Raw genomic sequence first — 23,523 nt, forward strand, 5'->3', positions numbered from 1 at the left:
ATATAGCAGGTCAGGAACTGGATGCAGTTAATTCCATAAATTATCTGGGAGTAGGCATTAGGAGTGATTTGAAATGGAATGACCATATAAAATTAATCGTCGGTAAAGCAGATCCCAGACTGAGATTCATTGGAAGAATCACAAGGAAATGCAATCCGAAAACAAAGGAAGTAGGTTACAGCACACTTGTTCGCCCACTTATTGAATACTGCTCACCGATGTGGGATTCGTACCAGATGGGGTTAATAGAAGAGATAAAGAAGATCCAACGGAGGGCAGCGCGCTTCGTTACAGGATCATTTAGTAATCGCGAAAGCGTTACGGAGATGATAGATAAACTTCAGTGGAAGACAGTGCAAGAGAGGCGCTCAGTAGCTCGGTACGGGCTTTTGTTGAAGTTTCGAGAACATACCTTCACCGAGGAGTCAAACAGTATATTCCTCCCTCCGACATATATCTCGCGAAGAGACCATGAGGATAAATCAGGGAGATTAGAGCCCACACAGAGACATACCGACAATCTTTCTTTTCACGAACAATACGAGACTGGAATAGAACGGAGAACCGATAAAGGTACTCAAAGTACCCTCCGCCACACACCGTCAGGTGGCTTACGGAGTATGGATGTAGATGTAGATACACGTATGCGTTAGTCAGTAGCTCTGAAGATAGAGCCATTAATAGATTTATAATGCTCAACTAGAATCCTGATAAAAAGGAATTCTATTTCCCTGTGCCAGTTCAAGCAGACCGCAACAGGTTTTCTTCAGGAAAGTCTCGAGCAAGTGTGTACTCTTTGCTTGTCCTAATTCCTAGTTTTTCTGAAGCTGTTGCGCTTCCAGTTCTTACTTTTCACGTTTGTTGTCTTATTTTTGTGTATTTGTGTGTCCAAATCATCAATTGTTTTGGCTGTGTAGCCATTGCTTATGACAATACTTTTTGTTGTGCCCGATTTTGCTGTCGTGTAGTAAACGATTTGCACCTGAAGATAGAGCCGTAGGGTCCTAACTGCATCGTGTAATTTAATAAAACACGAAAAAAAGTTGTGACTGCAGGTGTTTTTATTCGAACTTCCTGCGTATGGAATACTGTCATGTTCACAGTTCCTAAATAAGGGCCGGCCGCGGTGGTCTAGCGGTTCTGGCGCTGCAGTCCGGAACCGCGAGACTGCTACGATCGCAGGTTCGAATCCTGCCTCGGGCATGGGTGTGTGTGATGTCCTTAGGTTAGTTAAGTTTAAGTAGTTCTATGTTCTAGGGGACTTATGACCTAAGATGTTGAGTCCCATAGTGCTCAGAGCAATTTTTTTGAACCTAAATAAGGACAACAATATAAACAACAGGCTTTCGTTTGCAGCATAGACCGACCACATCTTCAAGAACCTGTAGTCACTTTTACAGCTGGTGTGCTATAGCTAGTTATGCACTGTTGAGAAAATAAAGGAGGATAGCGAAGAGATGAATGACGAAATAATTATCTAACTGACGAAACATTTTAGAATTATCAAGTTTTAAGTAGACACTGACTTAGAATTGTAGGGTTTGCTGGAACGTCTGCTGTGCAATCGCTTCGATTTATCGAACATGCCAAACACAGAGTATTTTTTCGATTTATCGATGTGCTGTTGTATTGCTCGAGCGTTTGGGATCCCTATCAGGTCGGATTAAGGGAGGACATAGAAGCAATTCAGATGCGAGCTACTAGATTTGTTACTGGTAGGTTTGATCATCACGCGAGTGTTACGGAAATGCTTCAGGAGCTCAGGCGAGAGTCTCTAGAGGAAAGGAGGAGTTCTTTTCGTGAATCGCTACTGAGGAAATTTAGAGAACCAGCATTTGAGACTGACTGCGGTACAATTTTACTGCCGCCAACTTACATTTCGCGGAAAGACCACAAATATAAGATGAGAGGGATTAGGGCTCGTACAGAGGCATATAGGCAGTCATTTTTCTCTCGTTCTGCTTGGGAGTGGAAGGGAGAGAAGATGCTAGTTGTGGTACGATGTACCCTCCGCCACGCACCGTACGGTGGATTGCGGAGTATGTATGTAGATGCTCCAAGGGACTTGACGATAAGTTCGATTTATTGAAAGATTAGATATATCAAGTTTCAAATCAGCGATAGTAGATCGTAGTGATAGAGAGTAGCGAGCGTGTACTGTTGTGCGCTGTCCACTACTCCTGGAGCGCACAGGGCACCGAAGGGGGGGGGGGGGGGGCGGGGACGGTAGACGCAGACAGACACTGGCGCCAGCAATCCGTCTGCTGGCGGCTCAATCAATATCAATCCATCACGGGCCGGGCCGTACAATGAGCGCGTCCTGGGGCCCCCCCGCCCGTTGCGCTAACAACACCCTCCGCTAAGGTCCCATTGTGTGCTGTCAGAACCACTCCCTCCCCTGCGGCACACGCTTCGGCTGTGTTTGATCTAGGGCCGCCTTAGGTTCGCTTTCCTTGTATTACTAGCAATTAACCTTGAAATATTCATTTCTTCCGCGTCACCTAATAGTTTCCCGTTGTCGTTGTCTTGCGTCCAATCTAGCTAATGCGCGTGATGCGGGAGAAACGACACCCCGTTCTGAACGGTAACATTCAGCGGAGTTTAACTGACTGAAATTGAAGGAGTGGAGTTTGTAACCTAAGCGAGAGCTCTGGCAGGCTATGAGAGTCCTGAGGAGCGACACTTCCGCACTGATGGAATGTGTTGGCGAAGGGCCGCGCGGATTAGCCGCACGTTCTTAGGCGGCTTGCTACGGTTCACGCGGCTGCCCCCGTCGGAGTCCTCCCTCGGGCATGGGTGAGTGTGTTGTCCTTAACGTAAGTAAGTTTAAGCTAGATCAATTAGTGTGTAAGCCTAGGGACCAATGACATCAGCAGTTTGATTCCACAGGAACTTACCACAAAATGATCCAGAATGAGATTTTTACTCTGCAGCGGAGTGTGCGCTGATATGAAGCTTCCTGGCACATGAAAACTGTGTGCCGGATCGAGACTCGAACTCGGGATCTTTGCCTTTCGCGGGCAAGAGCTCTACCAGCTGAGCTACCCAAGCACTACTCAAGCCCCGTTCTCACAACTTCGTCTCCTACTTTCCAAACTTCACAGAAGCTCTCCTGCGATCCTTGCAGAACTGGCACTCCTGGAAGAAGGGATATTGCGGAGACATGGCTTAGCCACAGCCTGGGGGATGTTTCCAGAATGAGATTTTCACTCCGCAGCGGAATGTGCACCTGTATGAAACTTCCTGGCAAGTTGAAACTGTGTGCCGGAGCCTGGACCTTTGCCTTTGAGCGGGCAAGTGCTCTACCAACTTTCTTTTCTTTTTCTTATTTTGTTCGGTATTGTTCGTTGCATTTGCTCAGGGCGAACGCCACAAGACATCCGTTCAAGTTGATCGTTAATTCCTTTACTCAGTTTTTTTATTGCAGAGGGCGAGCAGCCCCCTGACCGAACACCCTGAGCTACGGTGCCGGACCCGACTTAGTTACGCAAGCACGACTCACGCCCCGTCTTCACAGCTTTACTTCCGCCAGTAACTTGTCTCCTACTTTGCAAACTTAATGGGGCGTGAGTCGTGCTTGGGTAGCTCACTTGGTAGAGCACTTGCCCGTGAAAGGCAAAGGTCCCGAGTTCGAGTCTCGGTCCGGTACACAGTTTTAATGTGCGAGGAAGTTTCACAAAATGGTTGTCGAAGGAGGTAATTTACAAAATCTTCGTTCCACCAATACCTGAATATTGCTCGTCACTCTGTGATCTGTTCCAGGTGCGATTGAAAGAGAACTGAAAGTGATCCAAATAAGAGCGCTGTCTTTCGCCAAAGGTTCAAAAGTGTCACGGAGATGCCGATCCATCTGCTGTGGCAGGCGCTGCAAGAGAGGGATTGGCCATCACGGTGAGGTTTATTGTTAAAATCCTGAAATGGTATATTCTTAGAAGCGTCAACAATTATATTGCTTTCAGAAGTTTTATATTACTTTCTCCTCCAAATATCTCACGAAAAGACAACGATGGTAAACTCAGAGGAAATCAAACCACACGGATTCTACTAATTAATTAATAATTTTAAGAATAATACGAGCAATGACGATGGGAATATGCTGGCGCTGCACGAGAGGGCAACAATATTGAGTTCGATCGAGAACGCACGTCTCAGCTAGTTTATGCACAGCGACGCACACAGCAAACAGTAAGGCTTACGATTATTCGTATTCACGAAAAAACTGTAACGTATAATATTGTAGTATTAGTTGATAGTTGTTCAAGCCTTGAAGATATTTACCTCCTCTTCTTCTTTGAAGACAATGTTACGGCGTCCATCTTACTCTGCTTAAATTTCTTGCATCTCCGAAGTATTACAGATACCGGTAATGCAAACAGATACATCAGTTGAAATAAGGAGCTAATAAGTGACATTGACTTTGTACCATAAGAATTAATGTATTTCACATTATTAGTAAAAACAGAAATCCACGTCTTTTCTCTATCATGGACGGGAAAAGACAGACAATACAATATCAATGAAACATCCGACAGCAGTTTTTACAAACGTAAGAAAATTAATGTTCATCTTTTCTCACTACCTTCACAGGTTTGGTTGCTATGGGCATACCGCATTTTAATGTTTGTCGTGAACTACTTAGGTGAATGAATCGATAAAAATAGACAGAAAAAAATAAAACATATATCCATATAGGTAAACCAGCATAAGTCCCAATACAGAAAGCTACCAACAATCGTTCTTCCCACAGACCATTCGTGATTGGAAGAGAAAAGGGGGAAAGTGCAGTGGTATACAAATTACCCTCTGCCAGACACCTTTTTCTGGTGGCTTGTGGAGTACAGATATGGATATAGATGTGGAAGATGACGCTTGAATCGTCTTATTGTGCGATACATACCAACACAACACACGAAAATGTTATTGGTATCACATCGTGTCAGAAAGAGAAATATTTTGGTTCAAATGGCTCTGAGCACTATGAGATTTAACTTCTGAGGTCATCCGTCCCCTAGAACTTCGAACTACTTAAACGTAACTAACCTAAGGACATCACACACATCCATGCCCGAGGCAGGATTCGAGCCTGCGCCCATAGCGGTCGCGAGGTTCCAGACTGTAGCGCCTAGAACCGCTCGGCCATCCCGGCCGGCAGAAATATTTTCCTTGCCGTAGTGTAGACCCTTATTTTCACATCTTCGATGCCACCTATTAGTGCTATCTTATACGAATCGCACAGGCTTAACCAACATATCAGAATAGGTTACAGGAGACGATCCGTTTGGGCTATATTCTGTGAACGTTGGCTCAAATTCTTCGTAACACAACGGTCCGGCTCTCTCTGAGGGGTGGTCGTCTTTTCCTGCAGAGAATGCCAGGGGCCAGTTTCTGGAATCTGGTGGAAGGGGGCTTTGTCCTGCGTAGTGATGATGGGTTGGACTTTCTGTAATCCGTCCAAGTGGTAGTCGGAGCTTACGAGGGTGGTCTTTCCCATGAACTCAGGCGTTTACCAGTACATATCAGAAGTAAGCTTATGGAAGGTCCAGGCGTGTAGCAGCATTTTGCAGTGGAGTGCTGTGGTGAGAGTAGACTATGATCCACCGAAAATTTTGCATTCTCCTCCAAAGGCTGATTGTCTAAGAGGTCTGAAAGTTAAATCTGTTTTGTGACGGTGTGCTGAGCTCTTAAACTCGAGGAAACAGCTGACAGCTGCCAACTGTTTTATTGGCAGGGAAAATAGATATTTCAGGCATTCGGTAGACGAAATGCAGTTGTTTACTAAAAGAAGCCTTCTTCGCACGGGAGTAACGTTTTGCAAAAAACTAATCTTCACAGTTCGAAAATATTACCATAACAGTACTCTAGATAGGATCTTCGTATTGGGAAAGACCTCCATGACTATTATTTCTTCATCGTTCACAGGGTTTCGCTGTGAAGTTGGACTTGACAAGAGAAAAGAGACAAGAAACAAAGGCAGAGTTTACAGGCCATGCATAGTGCACGGGCCACATATGAATTGTCCCAACAACAAAAAACTGCAAATGGAATATCTACTATAAGTGGAACGTTCTATAATCTGTATTTCATTCATTGATAAACAATTTCCTTTTTCCGCCACAAAAGACACGTTTCTGCTTGTCTTGATCATTCGTATAAACATTTCCCTCTCTTCGTATTGCAACATCACTTTCATCTCTCGGCGATAAATTTAAGTGGATAATAAGTCTGCTTTTCTGTGGCATTGCGTCGCATGAGTTTCTAGTTTGAAATTTTGATTGCAACCCACATAAACTTTACGTTCAGTTAAATATTTCCTGCCGTAGCAATAGATCATTGCGTAAAGAGCACGCAGATGAAAGTTATTGGCAGTATAATTAGCAGCCAATATTACGACGCTAGACACGACAGCCATTCTCAGAGACACATAATGGATTTCACTTCCCGGGGCAAAAAGAAACGACCGCAACTCCACCTACCTCACGGTAGTTGGCACATGATTGTTCTGAACACCAGACTCTAGTAGCCACTAATCGACCACGCCTTGTTATTAACTTCATATTTTGTTGCAAACATACTTGTATATTTCACGGCAATAATGCAATGTTAACTGCTATTTAGTAAGTGTCTCAAACACTGTTCATTTTTCCTTCATCTGTAAAAACAGCAGCAGATCGGTGCCTGGAACCGTTACTAAAGCTTTCGTTCCACGAGAGAACAAAAAGTACTTTGCAGTAAAAGAGCCATTTTTTAGGAATCTTGTGAAAAACTAGAGCGATAGAGAGGAACTTCAAACTCCTGTGCATAACATTATATAGTTAGAAACTAATATTTTTTAAACCCGTGCCTGAATGTTAAAATACAGGAGATAAAGCAAAAGCAGCTAGCGCAAAATACGCTGACCAACCATAACATTGCCACCACCTGCTTGACAGCGTATTGTTCCACCTTAGGAACACAATACAGGAACCATTCTCTGTGGCGTGGATACGAAAAGTCCTTCCTAGTTTTCCGGAAGAGTGTAGTACTAGATGTCTACGTACAGGCCAGGCAAATCCAGTGAATTAAGATTCGGTGGCTTCTGGGAGCGGAGCGGGGTCCCGTTACCGTCACAGATGCGTTCTGACGCATTCGGATCAGGCGAATGTTGTAGCCAAAACATAAATTTGTGTTCCCTATCATGCTCCTCAGACTACTGAAGCACAATGCTGGCCTTTGACATGGACAGTTACGCTACTGGAAGATGCCATCCACTGCGGGGAAGATATCAATCATGGAATTATGCAGCTGGCACTACACAAAATTGGCGCTAAAAGCATAGGCACATAGGGAACACACACGACACAGATGTGTAAGTCCACAGTATTGGTGATAAGTTGAGAAAACCGTCACGAAACTCATGTGCTACAAAACGCCACTGTTTCCTGCGCATGTAACCCGACATCAATGTGGGATGTGATCACCATGCACACGTACACAGGCCGCACAATGGGTTGGCATACTCTGGATCAGGTGGTCGTGCGGCTGCTGGGGTATAGCTTCCCATTCTTGCACCAGTGCCTGTCGGAGCTCCTGAAGTGTCGCAGGGGTTTGAATACGTGCAGCGATGCGTCGACCGAGAGCATCCCAGACGTGCTCTGTGGGGTTTCGGTCTGGAGAACAGACAGGCCACTACATTCGCCTAATATCTTCTGTTTCAAGGTACTCCTCCAAGTTGTCACCTCGGTGGGTTCGTGCGTTATCATGCATCAGGAGGAAGGTGGGACCCACTGCACCCCTGAAAAGGCAGACATACTGATGCAAAATGACGTCTCGGTACACCTGACCTGTTACAGTTCCTCTGTCAAAGACATGCAGGGGTGTACGTGCACGAACCATTATCTCACCCCACACCATTAAACCACGACCTCTATCCAGGACATTAAGGGGTTGGTATCTGGTTCCTGGTTCACGCCAGATGAAAATCCGGCGAGTATCACCGTTCAGACTATACCTGGACTCGTCCGTGAACGTAAACTGGGACCACTGTTCCAATGATCATGTACAGTGTTCTGGACACCAGGTTTTACGGGCTCTCCTGTGACCTGGGGTCAGTGGAATGCACCTTGCAGGTCTCTGGGCGAATAAACCATGTCTGTTCAGTCTCGTCTGTAGACTGTCCGCAGACAACTGTTCCAGTGGCTGCGGTAAGATCCCGAGCAGGGCTACCTGCAGTACTCTGTGGCCGTCTGCGGGCACTGATGGTGAGATACAGGTCCTCTTGTGGTATTGTACACTGTGGACGTCCCGTACTTTAGCGCCTGGACACGTTTCCTGTCTGCTGGAATCGTTGCCATAATCTTGAGATCACAAATTTGTGGCACACGGAGGGCCCGTGCTACGACCTGCTGTGTTTGACCAACCTCCAGTCGCCCTAGTATTCTACCACTCATAACGTCATCAATATGTGTTCTTGAGCCATTTTCAACACTATCAGCACGTCTGAAAACGTCTGCACACATGCTCGCTGCACTGTACTCTGACATGCACTAACACACCTCTGCCTATGTGGACTACTGCCAGCGCCACCGTGCGACGACCGCAGGTCAAATGCACCGCATGGTCATACCTCGAGGTGATTTAAACTCGCAAACCGCCCACCAGAGCGTTGTTTCCCCATGTATCAGCATTATCCTTAATTTATGAGCATGAGTGTAGTACGCATCTACCACGGTGTCTTTGATTTCGAGTACCATGCTTATGTCCACCGTAGCATAATGCTCTGATGAACCAAGACGTTATGACCATCTGCTTAACAGCTTGAATGTGCGGCAAAATGGCGCTGTCCGCAATCGGAGCTGCAACTGTGGTGTATAACAAGCCGTAGGTGACATCGGTGAACGACGGCTGCGGTGATGTGTATCGCCCAGATGAACCAACAGTGTCTCCTCAATGCCAGTTCAGGGAACGTTGCTGCTTATGGGCCTACGCAGCAGCGCATAGTTCAAGCGCTCATGCTGACCGCTATTCATCACCGTCGAAGGCCGGACTTTGCAGGCCAATACCTCAACCGGATGTCCAGTGAGTGGGCGTAACTAGCAGTGTACGTGCGTGCTTCAAGCAGCACCAAGATGAGTTTATCGTATCCCCCTGGTTTCGAAACACATCGATTACAACCGAGTCGAGAATCTGCGGGACCAGCTCGATATTCCCCATGGATCCATGGATCCTCGGCCAAGAAACCAAGCGCAGCTGGCCACAGCACAGGAGTTGTCATGGCCCCACATCCCTGTCAGTACCTCACTGACACTCTACCTGCACGTCTCGCAGCGATCTTCGCTGTGAAAGGTGGACATTCAGGATTTGGACAGGTGGTCACATTAATGTATCTGGATTACAATACTTAATTGTGCAAAGAAATAGTGTCTCTCCATCTCTATAATGAGTTACCCTATATTTTAGGTACACTTTACTATCCTATAGCATTTTCGAAATAGTGAGCCACTTCGTTTTGTCATATCCATAGATTTTACTTCAGAAATATGTGTCCATTTCTCTCTGTCAAACAGTGTAGCAAACTACACCTCCCCTCCAAGTTTTACAGACACAACTCTTTCTCTTTATTTAAATGTTCTCCTCTCTTCATTTCTTGCCCTGTTCCTCTCTCACCTCAACTTGTCTCATTTTGTTGTCTTTATTGCTCTGCTCTTTACAGACAAATATAATGGTGGTTTCCTTTTCTGCTATCATCACTACTATTTTTACTATTTCTGCCATAACTTTTTATGACAGAGTCCATATTCAATTTAAGACCTCTCATAACAGGGTGCATAACAGATGTACTGTAAATGTCAAGAATGCCTGGACAGTGTAATTGAGACCAGCACGACTGTAATACTGATGCTATAAATAAAAACGTTTGACCTGATGGCGCCACGCTATCGCTGCAGTATGCGAGACAGTTGTTGCCACGATCTTAGTTAGATCTTCGGTTTATCACAAGCGGGTGCATTAATCCTGATTCAGTGAGGCTGGCGGTAACCAACGAATGACCACTTTAGTCTCGTTTATTGCGTCATAAACGTACTCTGGCTGCGAGTGAACTTTAGTGCCCCCTTTTACGTTCCAAAGAAAAGTCCAAAAGCGATGTGGCTCTAGGTGCTTGGTCAGCTCATAATGGATTAATTTCAACGCAACGTAACGCTTTTCAATTGCAATTGTGTCATCCACATAAGTCAGAAAGGATGGAAAAATTTCTAAGAAAAAGAGAGATGTTATTATTTATCAGTGAATAACTTCTCTATAGGTTCCTAGTGATTATCTTTCTCATCTACTGCATACACGGGACAGGCAGAAAAAATTCTTCAGGCTGAGTTTCTCTCATTGGGGTTTTTCGAGAGCACTTGTGGAATATTTTTGACCTTATTGTTAACTACATGCGTTAATTCCTATCCTCTCTCCCACACACTACAGGCACAATTTTCAGTAGTACCAGTGAAAACTTTAGTTCCACTAACTTATTGTTTATCCACTGTTGTTCGAAGCAAACTGCGGTGCGCAATTAATCTTCAAATATTTTGTTCCAATTAATGATGACCGAAAGAGAGGTTGCTGTCGTTACAGATTTGGATTTACATTCGGAAGAGCGTGTTTCAACTCCCCATCCGACCAACCACTATCATGTTTTCCGAGGTTTTCCTCAGTCAAATGGTTCAAATGGCTCTGAGCACTATGGGACTTAACTTCGGAGGTCATCAGTCCCTTATAACTTAGAACTACTTAAACCTAACTAACCTAAAGACATCACACACATCCATGCCCGAGGCAGAATTCAACCTGCGACCGTAGCGGGCGAGCGGATCCAGACTGTAGCGCCTAGAACCGCTCGGCCGCCCCGGCCGGCTTACTAAATCAATTGAGTTAAATTTCTGGCTGGTCCATTTCCAAAGAATGTGGCCGATTGACGTAAAAGCTGTTGTTCTATCCTAGCTTGTACTCCGATTCCAATAATGTCACTGTCTACGGGACGTATAGCCCCAGTCTTAATCATTTATGTAACGGATTAGAAGGAGGAGGACCTCGGAGGAGGTTTAGAGCAAAAATAGGACCCAATGTAGGCGTATAGACAGAATGGTTCACTGCAGATGCAAAACTCAGGTGAGTGAGTGAGGCCAGAAAGACTGACAGGAGAGAAGTGGGTGTTCACAGGCTACATGGTCCGACATCGTCGTCATCCACGACACTAATTAAATTAATCTTCCTTCCATTTCTGAATGTTAACACGTTAGAGAAAATAAACTTAATGAAGAGTCAGTATTTGGGATGCTTGTTGGTCTAGCACCTTGGAGAGCACATGCATCTGAAATATCACCGATGGTAGTCGTGACGACCCTGCAAAGGACAGCTAGAAGACAGGTCTCATCATAGTAATGAGCAGGAACCTCTCTCCAACGACGCCGTTGTAGACGAAGTCATAGGGGAGACCTATAGTGCAAAGTGTATGCCTAATCAAGTTGTAATTTGAGATTTTTTCCACGCACAAATCACTGCCAAAGATCAAAGTAGAAGCAAGCGGGAGAAAAAAAAAATTAGGAATGAGTAAGGATTGAAAGACAAACCTTCGTATCGCTGGCAGACATTGGGATAGGGAAGTAGCAGGAAGTCGGCTACGTCGATTTCGTTAGTAACATTATGAAAGCCTGAATCTTCATGACTAGATCTCGATATGACTTCTGTTCATCCATAATGCACCGCAGTGCTAATGTTTGTAAATTTGTGGTAAGATCTTACGGTACCTAACTGCTGATGCCATCGGTCCCTAAGCTTACACACTACTTTATCTAACTTAAACTAACTTAAGCTATGGACAACACACTCACCCATGCCCGAGGGAGGACTCGAACCTCCGAAGGGCGGAGCCGCGCGGACCGTGACAAGGCGCCTGAGACCGCTCGGCCACCCCACGCGGCCCACACTCGGTGCCTTAAGGGCCTTGCTTCATATTACATTCACAGATGGGACGGTAAAATATAGATTGTCGTTACGACTATGTATGGGCGCAAAGTTTCATCCCCGCTTCAGTATAGGTTTTTTAGCAACTCTTACTGAAATCTCCTTCACGAGTTCTAATGTAAGTTTTGGATCGAATGATGGCAGTAGCCAATGCATGTCGTAATACACTGCCTGACAAAAAAAGTGAAGCATATAGACGATATGGTCGGATATCAATGTAGCTTCGTACACCTGCGAGGACAAATCAGAAAGTCTTTGACCCTATTTTTTATTAGCCATACTAAGGTACATACAGGTAATGACAAAATACATCCTATTCTACGTACCTTACACTATTTTTCACATAGTCTCCCCACCAGTTCACAGATTTTTCCTATCGTAGCACTAAATTTGAAATGCCCCTGCGGTAGAATCCGTCTGGCTGACTATGGAACCACCGTCCAACTGTTGTCTCGGCTTCATCATTACTTGTGAATTACTATACAGCCAGAAAATTCTTCAGCGATACGAAAACGCGGAAATCACTGGTGGCGAGGTGTGGACTGTGTGCTGTGTGGTCCAGAATCTCCCAGCGAAATGCTCGGAGCTTTTCAGCAATTGTGATTTCCACATGTGGTCACGCATTGTCCTGGAGCAGAATCACATTTTCCACATGAAGAATCCCTCGATTCCTTAGCCTGATGGCACCTCAGACTTGACAGTATGGAACAATAATTGTCGGCATTCATGGCTGCACCTTGTAGCATCAAATCCAGGAGAAGCGGCTACTATTTCCCAGATGGCCGTTAACATCATTTTCCCAACAGATGGTGCTGAGCGGAATGTTTTTGTCGAAGGCGAGCCTCTATGTTTCGACACCATGCTCTGCTGCTTGGATTCCGGCGTGAAATGCGGTATCCACGTTTCATAGCCAGTAACAATGCGGTCTAGGAAACCTTCACTCTCCTTGGTGTACCGTTCCAGATGATTCAGTGAAAAACATCATTCGTTTGGCTTCCATCACGTCATCCAACTGCTTAGGCACGCACCAACATGAAACCTTCCTTTACGCTAAGGACCTGTGAACGATGTGGTAAGCACTCCCATACTATACGCCAAGCTCCCGGGAAACGGCCGTCATGTGCACACGATGATATGCTTTTACCACTGCATCCACGCGGGAAATGTCAGTCAGCGACGAATGTGGTCTCCCCGAACGCTCATTGCTTTGCAAGACTTCACGGCCTTTGTCGAACTCACAACACCATCCTCTCAAAGTCCTCAAAGCGAGACAGTATTCCCCATATGTGGGATGCATTTTCCTGTAGATCTAGGTGGGGCTTCGTTCCTTGCTCACAGAAAACAAATCACACTTTGCTGTTCTAACGCCACGCACGACCGCCATATTTAACAACTTACAGCAGCGCCGTGCGACGGAGCTACAGGCTGATAAAGCCGGCACAAAGCAAGAAAAATCCAGCGCTGGCGCTGGGAATGGATATGTTGACTTCTCATTTATAGCCGTAATTAGGCTAAAAAATAGGGGCAAAGACTTTCTGATGTACCAGCCATTGCTAGTCTGCTTTTGATATCCTCTTTGCTCCGTCCGTCATTGGTTATTTTACTGCCTAGGTAGCTGAATTCCTTAACTTCATCTACTTTGTGGCCATCAATCCTGATGTTAAGTTTCTCGCTGTTCTCATATCTGCTACTTCTCATTACTCTCGTCTTTCTTCGATTTACCCTCGGTACATATTCTGTACTCATTAGATTGTTCATTCCGTTCAGCAGGTCATGTAATTCTTCTTCACTTTCACTCAGGATAGCAATGTCATCAGCGAATCGTATCACTGATATACTTTCACCTTGAATTTTAATTCCACTCCTAAACCTTTCATTTATTTCCATCATTGCTTCTTCGATGTACAGACTGAATAGTAGGGGAGAAAGGCTACATCCTTGTCTTACACACTTTGTAATCCGAGCACTTCGTTCTTGGATGTCTACTCTTACTATTCTCTCTTGACTCTTGTACATATTGTATGTTACCCTGTTCTCGCTGTAACTTGCACCTACTTTTCTCAGAATTTCGAACATCTTGCACAATTTTACATTGTCGAAGGCTTTTTCCAGGTCGACAAATCCTATGAAAGTGTCTTGCTTCCATTATCGACCGCAACGTCAGAATTATCTCTCAGGTGCCTTTACCTTTTCTGATCGTTGCCTAGCACATCCTCAATTTTCTTTTCCATTCTTCTGTATATTCTTCTTGTCAGCAACATGGGTGCCTGAGCTGTTAAACTGATTGTGCAATAGTTCTCGCACTTGTCAGCTCTTGCAGTCTTCGAAGTAGTGTGGATGATATATTTCCGAAAGTTCGATGGTATGTCGCCAGACCCATACATTCTACACACCAACGTGAATAGTCTCTTTTTTTTGCCACTGCCCCTAATGATTTTAGAAATTCTGATGGAATGTTATCTATCCCTTCTGTCTTATTTGATCTTAAGTCCTCCAAAGCTCTTTTAAATTCTGATTCTAATACCGGATCCCCTACCTCTTCCCAATCGACTCCTGTTTCCTCTTCTATCACATCATACAAATCCTCCCCCTCATGGAGACTTTCAATGCATTCTTTCCACCTATCCGCTCTCTCCTCTGCATTTAGCAGTGGAATTCCCGTTGCACTCTTAATGTTACCACCGTTGCTTTTAATGCCACCGAAGGTTGTTTTGACTTTCCTGTGTGCTGAGTCTGACCTTCCGACAACCATTTCTTTTTCAATTTCTTCACATTTTTTCCTGTAGCCATTTCGTCTTAGCTTCCCTGCACTTCCTATTTATTTCATTCCTCAGCGACTTGTATTTCTGTGTTCCTGAGTTTCGCGGAACATTTTTGTACATCCTCATTTCATCGATCAAATGAAGTTTATCTTCTGTTACCCATGGTTTCTTCGCAGTTACCTTCTTTGTACGCATGTTTTCCTTTTCAACATCTGTGCATCTGTGATGGCCCTTTTTAGAGATGTTCATACCTCTTCAACTGTACTGCCTACTGAGCTATTACTTATTGCTGTACCCATAGCCTTAGAGAACATCAAGCATATCTCGTCATTCCTTTGTACTTCTGAATCCCACTTCTTTGCGTATTGGTTCTTCCTGACTAATGTCTTAAACTTCAGCCTACTCTTCAACACTACTATATTGTGATCTGAGCCTATATCTGCTCCTGGTATGCCCTACAATCCAGTATCTGATTTCGGAATCTCTGTTTGACCATGATGTAATCTAACTGAAATCTTCCCGTATCATTCGGCCTTTTCCAAGTATACCTCCTCCTCTTATGATTCTTGAACAGAGTATTCGCTACTGCCAGCTGAAACTTGTTACAGAACTCAATTAGTCTTTCTCCTCTTTCATTCCTCGTCCCAAGCCCATATTCTCCTGTAACCTTTTCTTCTGCTCCTTCCCCTACAACTGCATTCCAGTCGCCCATGACTATTAGATTTTCGTCCCCCTTTACATACTGCATTACCCTTTCAATATCCTCATACACTTTCTCTATCTCTTCACCTTCAGCTTGCGACGTCGGCATGTATACCTGAACTATCGTTGTCGGTGTTGGTCTGCTGTCGATTCTGATTAGAACAACCCGGTCACTGAACTGTTCACAGTAACACACTCTCTGCCCTACCTTCCTATTCATAACGAATCCTACACCTGTTATACCACTTTCTGCTGCTGCTGATATTGCCCTATACTCATCTGACCAGAAATCCTTGTGTTCTTTCCACTCACTTCACTGACCCCTATTATGTCTAGGTTGAGCCTAGACATTTCCCTTTCCAGATTTTCTAGTTTCCCTACCACGTTCAAGCTTCTGACATTCCACACCGCGATTCGTAGAACCTTATCCTTTCGTTGATTATTCAATCTTTTTCTCATGGTCACCTCCCCCTTGGCAGTCCGCTCCGGAAGATCCGAATGGGGGACTATTCCGGAATCTTTTGCCAATGGAGAGATCATCATGACACTTCTTCAATTACAGGCCACATGTCCTGTGGATACACGTTACGTGTCTTTAATGCAGTGGTTTCCATTGCCTTCTGCATCCTCATGTCGTTGATCATTTCTGATTCTTCCGCCTTTAGGGGCAGTTTCCCACCCCTAGGACAAGAGAGTGCCCAGAACCTTTGTTCGCTCCTCCGCCCTCTTTGACAAGGCCATTGGCAGAAAGAGCTCGACTTCGTCTGCCGGAAATCTTTGGCCGCCAATGCTGATTGTTAATCAAAATATAAGCAGTGACTGGAAGCATAGATCGTGATATGTGCCCTTCTCTCCGCCCTCCCTACCTGTTGACCGAAATCGGTTCAGTGGCTTAGTCGTGATAACGTAGCGGATACATTTACTTTTGGTTTTATAATACTGGTATTGGATAAAACTTACAATTACAATACTTTTTTGTGGTATTGCATGTCGATACTACCCCACGGGTATCATAGCAATGGAATTACAAGTTTCTGTGAGACGCCGATAGCGAACGTGCGAGAACCAGTGGAACCAATGAAGCACGCCCACAGAGCCACTCCTCCGGCAGCTCTGTACTTTGAGCGTCCTCTGCCACCCCAATATGGAATGGCCGGCAGCGGCGGTCCAGCCAGCTCGCGCTGGAGCCACTTAGCCACATGAAGCTGTGCAGACGTCATATAGTCGCGTTTCTGTGACCATCGTTGTTACTGTAGTAGCTAGACTCTATTTCTTGTTGCATCATTTGTATCGAATCTTCCTACATTTGGAGGAATATAAGTTAAGTAAATCTTCTGTTTGCTATGATACTTGTTCACTAAATATTTCTGCTCCTGTCCAGCTTCCCTACGACAACAACTGTCACATCACTACGCAGCCAACCTCTTCTTACTGTTGTGTAAAAAGTCGTACACAACATTTTTTCCATGATCCGATTTTGACAAAGTAAAGCCGTAACTGTGCCCAAGCTGTACTCAAGTTACCTGTGAAAATACAATCAAAATTCGTCTAGTAGTTTTGGAGATTAGCGTGTTCAAACAGAGAACGAGACAGATACGACTATTTTACATAAAACCTTAAATCACTGTATCTTTTTTCCGCGATCCGATTTTGATGAACTAAAGACTATACGGTGATTCAAGCTATGCTCAAGTTGCCTTCGAAAACGCCGTGAAAATTCGTCTATTAGTTTTGGACAAGCGTGTTCAAACAGACAGTTTTACGGATTTATTATTTTTATAGATAAGTCTGCTGATTTTTACCTTTAAGTTTTACTTTTTATAAAAAAAAAGTTTGTTGAAAATAATTAAGTGTGTGAAATAGCGTTCAGATGTAGTCATCAAGTTGTTCTATAGATCAATCTGTTACCACAATCTTTATTTCGTATTCACATTCGATAAACTTATCTGTCGCACATCAAGCTAAGGTACACTGAGGTAAGAGAAGTCATGGTATACCTGCTCATACCGTGCCGAACCTCCTTTTGCCTGGCGTAATGCGCCATCTCGGCGTGGCATGGACTCAAGTCGTTGGAAGTCCCCTGTAGAAGTACTGAGCCATGCTGTCTCTACAGCCACCCATAACTGCGAAAGTGTTGCCGATGCACGATATTGTGCACGAACTGACCTCTCGACTGGGTGCCATGAATGTTCGATGAGATTCATATCGTGTGATTTAGGAGATCAAATTTTCGCTCCAATTGCCCAGAACGTTCGTCAAAGCAACTGAAAACAGTTGTGACACAGTGACATGTTTGGGAACATGAAGTACATGAATGGCTGCTAATGGTCTCCAAGTAGCCGAAAATAACCATTTCCAAACAATTATCGGTTCAGTTGCGACTGAGGACCAACTCCATTCCATGTAAACACAGCCAAAAGTATTATGGAGCCATTACCAGTTTGCACACTGGCTTGTTGACAACTTGGGCCTATGGCTTCGTGCTGTCTGCGCAACAGTCGAACGCTACCTTCAGCTCTTACCAACTGAAATCGGGACTTATCTGTCCAGGCCACGGTTTTCCAGTCGTTTAGGTTCCAACCGGTGTGGTCACAAATCAAGAAGAGACGCTGTCGTCGATGTCGTGCTGTTAGCAAAGGCACTGCGTCGGTCGTCTGCTGCCAAGGACCCTGAACGCCAAATTTCGCTGCACTGTCCTAATGGATTCGTTCGTCGTACGTCCCACATTGATTTCTGCGGTTATTTCAGGCAGTGTTGTTTGTCTGTTAGTGGTGAATGCACAACGCAAGACGGTCGGTCACTGCATTGTCCAGCTGGACATTTGGTACTTTCGGCACACTCTTGATACTGAGGATGCCCTAACAATTTCCAAAACGGAATGGCCCATCTTTTCAACTCCAACTACCATTCCGCGTTCAAAGTCTATTAAATCCCGTCGTGCGGCCACAATTACGTTGGAAACTTGAAATCCTTCTACTTACGTTTCAATTATAGACTTTAATAATAAAGTGGGAAGGTACTGTTAATGAGAACTCAGGGAGAAGTAGTGATCTACATGACAATAGATTTATTTATCCTTAAAATGAAAAGACAAAAAAATGACTAAAGAAACGTCACACAAACATTTTTATTTGACAAACGCTATCACTAACATGGGTTCCATTGTGGACAAAGTGATCAGCTGGGGATCAACACAAGATACTAACCGGAACACTAATCGCTTTATCTGACTTCATACACGTGAATCCCGGTCATGACACGAAAACTACGCCATCATCTAGCATCTATATTCTACCATTCCAAAAAGAGAAATATGGTTCGAAGGAATAGGGTGCTGAGAAACATATATTGGACCCCTACGCCATGGCGAATACCTTACCATCCTACTGGTCAGGGTGGCACACCACCATGCGTTCGGCGACTGAAGTCAGCCGGCCGGGGTGGCCGAGCGGGTCTAGGCTCTATAGTCTGGAACCGCGCGACTGCTACGGTCGCAGGTTCGAATCCTGCCTCGGGCATGGATGTGTGTGATGTCCTTAGGTTAATTAGTTTTAAGTAGTTCTAACTTCTAGGGGAGTGATGACCCCAGATGTTAAGTCCCATAGTGCTCAGACCCATTTGAACCATTTGACTGAAGTCATGGACGGCCGCGATCTGTTATTAATGGCACTCGCCCGAAAAATGCAAGTATGTGGTCTCGCATTCGGGTAATTCGGAACGCATGTACTTTCCTATGAGCCTCTGAAACCCCGGTGGATTCCAGTGTGCAGGTGGATCCTTTGCTGGTCTGCCAAACCAATTCGACTCCGTGCCTCAACTATGCGTGACGGAATATGTCAAATGTTTAGACGGCCGACTGAAGACAAGTAAGTACAATCACGCGTCACTCGTCGTGTGCATGATGCTAGAAGCAGTACCTCTGATGGTTCAAAAGGAGACTGGCACAGGGTCTAAGTGGCACACTAGCAAAGGACACAAGTCTCACCGTTTAGGTAGAGACCTGCAGTTCTTTACTAGTGAACCGCCAGTACAAGAGTGAGATTCTCTTTCTGCCCGCTTTCCTCCTCACCTCGGTAGCAAAGCACATTTACATCTTAGATTTCCCCCGCTTCAGCACAAGCCAATCACGAGGTGGAAGTTCAAATGGCTCTGAGCACTATGGGACTTAACTTCTGAGGTCATCAGTCCACTACAACTTAGAACTACTTAAGCCTAACTAACCTAAGGACATCATACACATCCATGCCCGAGGCAGGATTCGAACCTGCGACCGTAGCGGTCGCGCATTTCCAGACTGTAGCGCCTAGAACAGCTCGGCCACTACGACCAGCACACGAGGTGGAGCACGGCATTCGAAGCTGGGAGAGCGCCCTTTGCTCCGCATACACCGATTTGACCAATCAGAGACTTTAACGTTAATTGGGAGAAAAGGAAAAAAAATGTTTCAGTTTCACGTCCTCTTTCCTGCGCATTTGCGCCATGTCTTTTGCTAACAACATGACCGGGATGGAACCACACCACCTCCACAAAAAACTTGTTATCTCCCCTGTTGCGTCCATTTCAAAGTTTCCAAAGAACGGCGACAAACTCGCTAAAAGCCTCAAGCTTTCACAAATATGTTTTGTAACAGTCTTGACGTCTGGGCGCCGGTGACCGGTCCCACGGAAATTCGCTCACAGTTGTTTTGTCGGCTTCCTGCCTAACAAGGGCCCATCCTCTGCTTTATTGCTGGTCTACAATGTGCTGGCCATTGCAGCAATGACTTCTCGGTGCTATTCAGTCTACCTGGACACATCTGCCACCCGACCGGCGCCAAGCAACGTGGCTGCACAATGGGACCGAAGAACTCGGCCATCCAGAAATGTTTCCACCCAGGTTCCGCAGAAAAAAATGCACTTCCCTCAGCCCACCATCGCCGCGCTCTTTTACTGCAGTCGTTTAAATCGGCGCCCTATTCCTTTGAACGCAGGTAAAGCTTACTGTTACTCCTTCCCTAGATCACGCAAGCAAGAGCATTAACTACTGCCCACCATTTCATCAAGATGTATGACGTCAAATCGCAATAAAGATCACATTCCCTAAGAACATGAAGAGGCATAACTCCGAATTAGAAGTGAGAGTGCCATTCAATCTCTCAAACTGTTCACATGGATCACCTGAGTAGAAACGGCAGCTCTGCCAATGCATTACTCTCTTATTACTGGGTGATCAAAAAGTCAGTATAAATTTGAAAACTTAATAAACCACGGAATAATGTAGATAGAGAGGTAAAAATTGACACACATGCTTGGAATGACATGGGGATTTATTAGAACAAAAAAAAGTTATCGGGCCTTTTTTCTTCGAGGAAATGCGTGATTCTGGTTTTGTAACTGCTACCGTGACGGGTGGGAGGTACGCCGATATGTTACAGAATTGCATCATCCCCAGACTGGCTGACAAACACCTACTGGAACGTACGATGTTTATGCAGGATGGCGCTCCACCCAATATTGCTAGACGCGTGAAAGATCTCTTCCGCGCGACGTTTGGTGATAATCGTGTGCTCAGCCGCCACTTTCGTCCTGCTTGGCCTCCTAGGTCCCCAGAGGTCAGTCCGTGCGATTATTGGCTTTGGGGTTACCTGAAGTCGCAAGTGTATCGTGATCGACTGTCATCTCTAGGGATGCTGAATGCCTCACCATAACTCCGGACATGCTTTACAGTGCTGTTCACAACATTATTCCTCAACTACAGCTGTTGTTGAGGGATGATGGTGGATATATTGAGCATTTCCTGTAAAGAACATCATCTTTGTTTTCTCTCACTTTGTTATGCTAATTATTGCTATTCTGATCAGATGAAGCGCCATCTGTCGGACATTTTTTAAACTTTTGTATTTTTTTTTGTTCTAATAAAACCCCATGTCATTCCAAGCATGTGTGTCAATTTGTACCTCTCTATCTACATTATTCCGTGATTTATTCAGTTTTCAAATTTATACTGACTTTTTGATCACCTGGTATTTGTGTACGTGACACTACCATCTGTACATGTGCATATCGCTGTCCCTTGACTTTTATCATCTCGGTGTATTCCTGGGCCTACGTTTCAGATTGGGCCCCATGGTTCGAAAAGGCTCAGCCTACGCTCAGTCGCAACTGTTTAACCCAGGTTCTCCACCTGTGCGAAGTTGAACACCAGATACGTGATTCTGAGCACGCAGTCCTCTCCATCTAAGTCAGCAACGTCATAGCTGCGCCACGCCGGCGCCAGCAGCGGACACCTCTTCCCAGACAGACGCCAGACGGCGGAGGGCGCCCACCCAGTAATTAATACTGCGGCCTAAGCACCGGGAGGGAGTGGCGCTCCCAACTCCCGCGTCTCCGCGACGCTAATTAATTAAAATTTCAGCACTTAATTCCGAAACGTATTAACGCGCCAAAGCTGCCCGTCTCCAATACAATTAACCACAAAGATTGTATTTTCTAGATAATTATAAAACGCTGCTAATAATGACGCCTATCTCTCTCTGTATTATTTTAATATGCGCTCCCCGCTGCCTGGGGGGAGGAGGGTACCGGCGCGGAGGCCTACCTCTCCCCGGGCCTCGGGTTCCTTTTTTCCTCGGCGCTGTTTTAGTTTCTCAATTTTAATGTAATTACCGGCCAGCGCGCTCGGTAAGTCGATCACGTCCCGCGGCCGCGCTACGGGGCACGTTGTAATTGGAGATGGCAGCGTAATGGGCGCAATCAGCCAATGGCCGCCGCCGAAGCGCACCGTAATTAACCGGCCCGGCATTAGGGGGGCGAGGCGCTACTTTCAACACGGACTGCCGATCGACTCCCGTCTATTAGCGTCCTGCGCCTGCCGGAGCCGAGGCGAGAACTCCGGCGCGGGCAGCTGGTGCCTTATTAGGGCGTCCAGATTCCAGGCGCCGATACACTCCTCCGCCGCTCTCCGCTCTCGACTAATTTCCGTTAACGCAACTACTGTACTCGGTGTGCAGCGACGCGGCCTCCGCTGTTAACGTCTCTCGCACCTCCCAGAGTTTTCCTCCGGCCATTCCCTCGCACCGCCGTTAATCTGATAAGCGCGCGCGGCGCTGCCTACGCCGGTGTTAATGGAAGAACTGGTCCGTGGAGAACCATCGCGCGCTATTCGTCCGGTAAACACCGCGCTCTTACTTAATTCGAGCGAGCGCCTCGCAGTACCGAGTCCGCACCGATGTGTAACCTATCGCTCGTAAGCTGGTTGCGTTTATCCGGTCGGCGTCCTGCGGATCTGGAGATAAAAGCAGTAACGCTTTGCACGCTGAGCCAAGTTCTCTTACTTAGTTACTTCGTTAGGTACACGTTCTGTAGATAATTTGAACGATTTTTTTTTTTCTTTCGAACTGATGTCGAACGACTCAGTTTACTATATACAGGGTGTTTCAAAAATGACCGGTATATTTGAAATGGCAATAAAAACTAAACGAGCAGCGATAGAAATACACCGTTTGTTGCAATATGCTTGGGACAACAGTACATTTTCAGGCGGACAAACTTTCGAAATTACAGTAGTTACAATTTTCAACAACAGATGGCGCTGCAAGTGATGTGAAACATATAGAAGACAACGCAGTCTGTGGGTGCGCCATTCTGTACGTCGTCTTTCTGCTGTAAGCGTGTGCTGTTCACAACGTGCAAGCGTGCTGTAGACAACATGGTTTATTCCTTAGAACAGAGGATTTTTCTGGTGTTGGAATTCCACCGCCTAGAACACAGTGTTGTTGCAACAAGACGAAGTTTTCAACGGAGGTTTAATGTAACCAAAGGACCGAAAAGCGATACAATAAAGGATCTGTTTGAAAAATTTCAACGGACTGGGAACGTGACGGATGAACGTGCTGGAAAGGTAGGGCGACCGCATACGGCAACCACAGAGGGCAACGCGCAGCTAGTGCAGCAGGTGATCCAACAGCGGCCTCGGGTTTCCGTTCGCCGTGTTGCAGCTGCGGTCCAAATGACGCCAACGTCCACGTATCGTCTCATGCGCCAGAGTTTACACCTCTATCCATATAAAATTCAAACGCGGCAACCCCTCAGCGCCG

At 45.6% G+C, this 23,523-nt stretch overlaps 1 protein-coding gene across 1 annotated transcript in view; it reads right to left on the reverse strand.

The window, feature by feature from the left end:
- Positions 1-22,229, reverse strand: part of LOC124594662 (paired mesoderm homeobox protein 1-like) — a 192,308-nt gene extending 170,079 nt beyond the window's left edge. The window contains exon 1 of the mRNA XM_047133032.1: positions 22,094-22,229. Within this exon, the coding sequence (XP_046988988.1) occupies positions 22,094-22,229 (136 nt within the window). The remainder of the gene's footprint in view (positions 1-22,093) is intronic.
- Positions 22,230-23,523: the final 1,294 nt, after the last annotated feature.

This window comes from Schistocerca americana, chromosome 2 (assembly GCF_021461395.2).
Source record: "Schistocerca americana isolate TAMUIC-IGC-003095 chromosome 2, iqSchAmer2.1, whole genome shotgun sequence".
In the NCBI taxonomy this organism is placed as follows: Eukaryota; Metazoa; Arthropoda; class Insecta; order Orthoptera; family Acrididae; genus Schistocerca; species Schistocerca americana.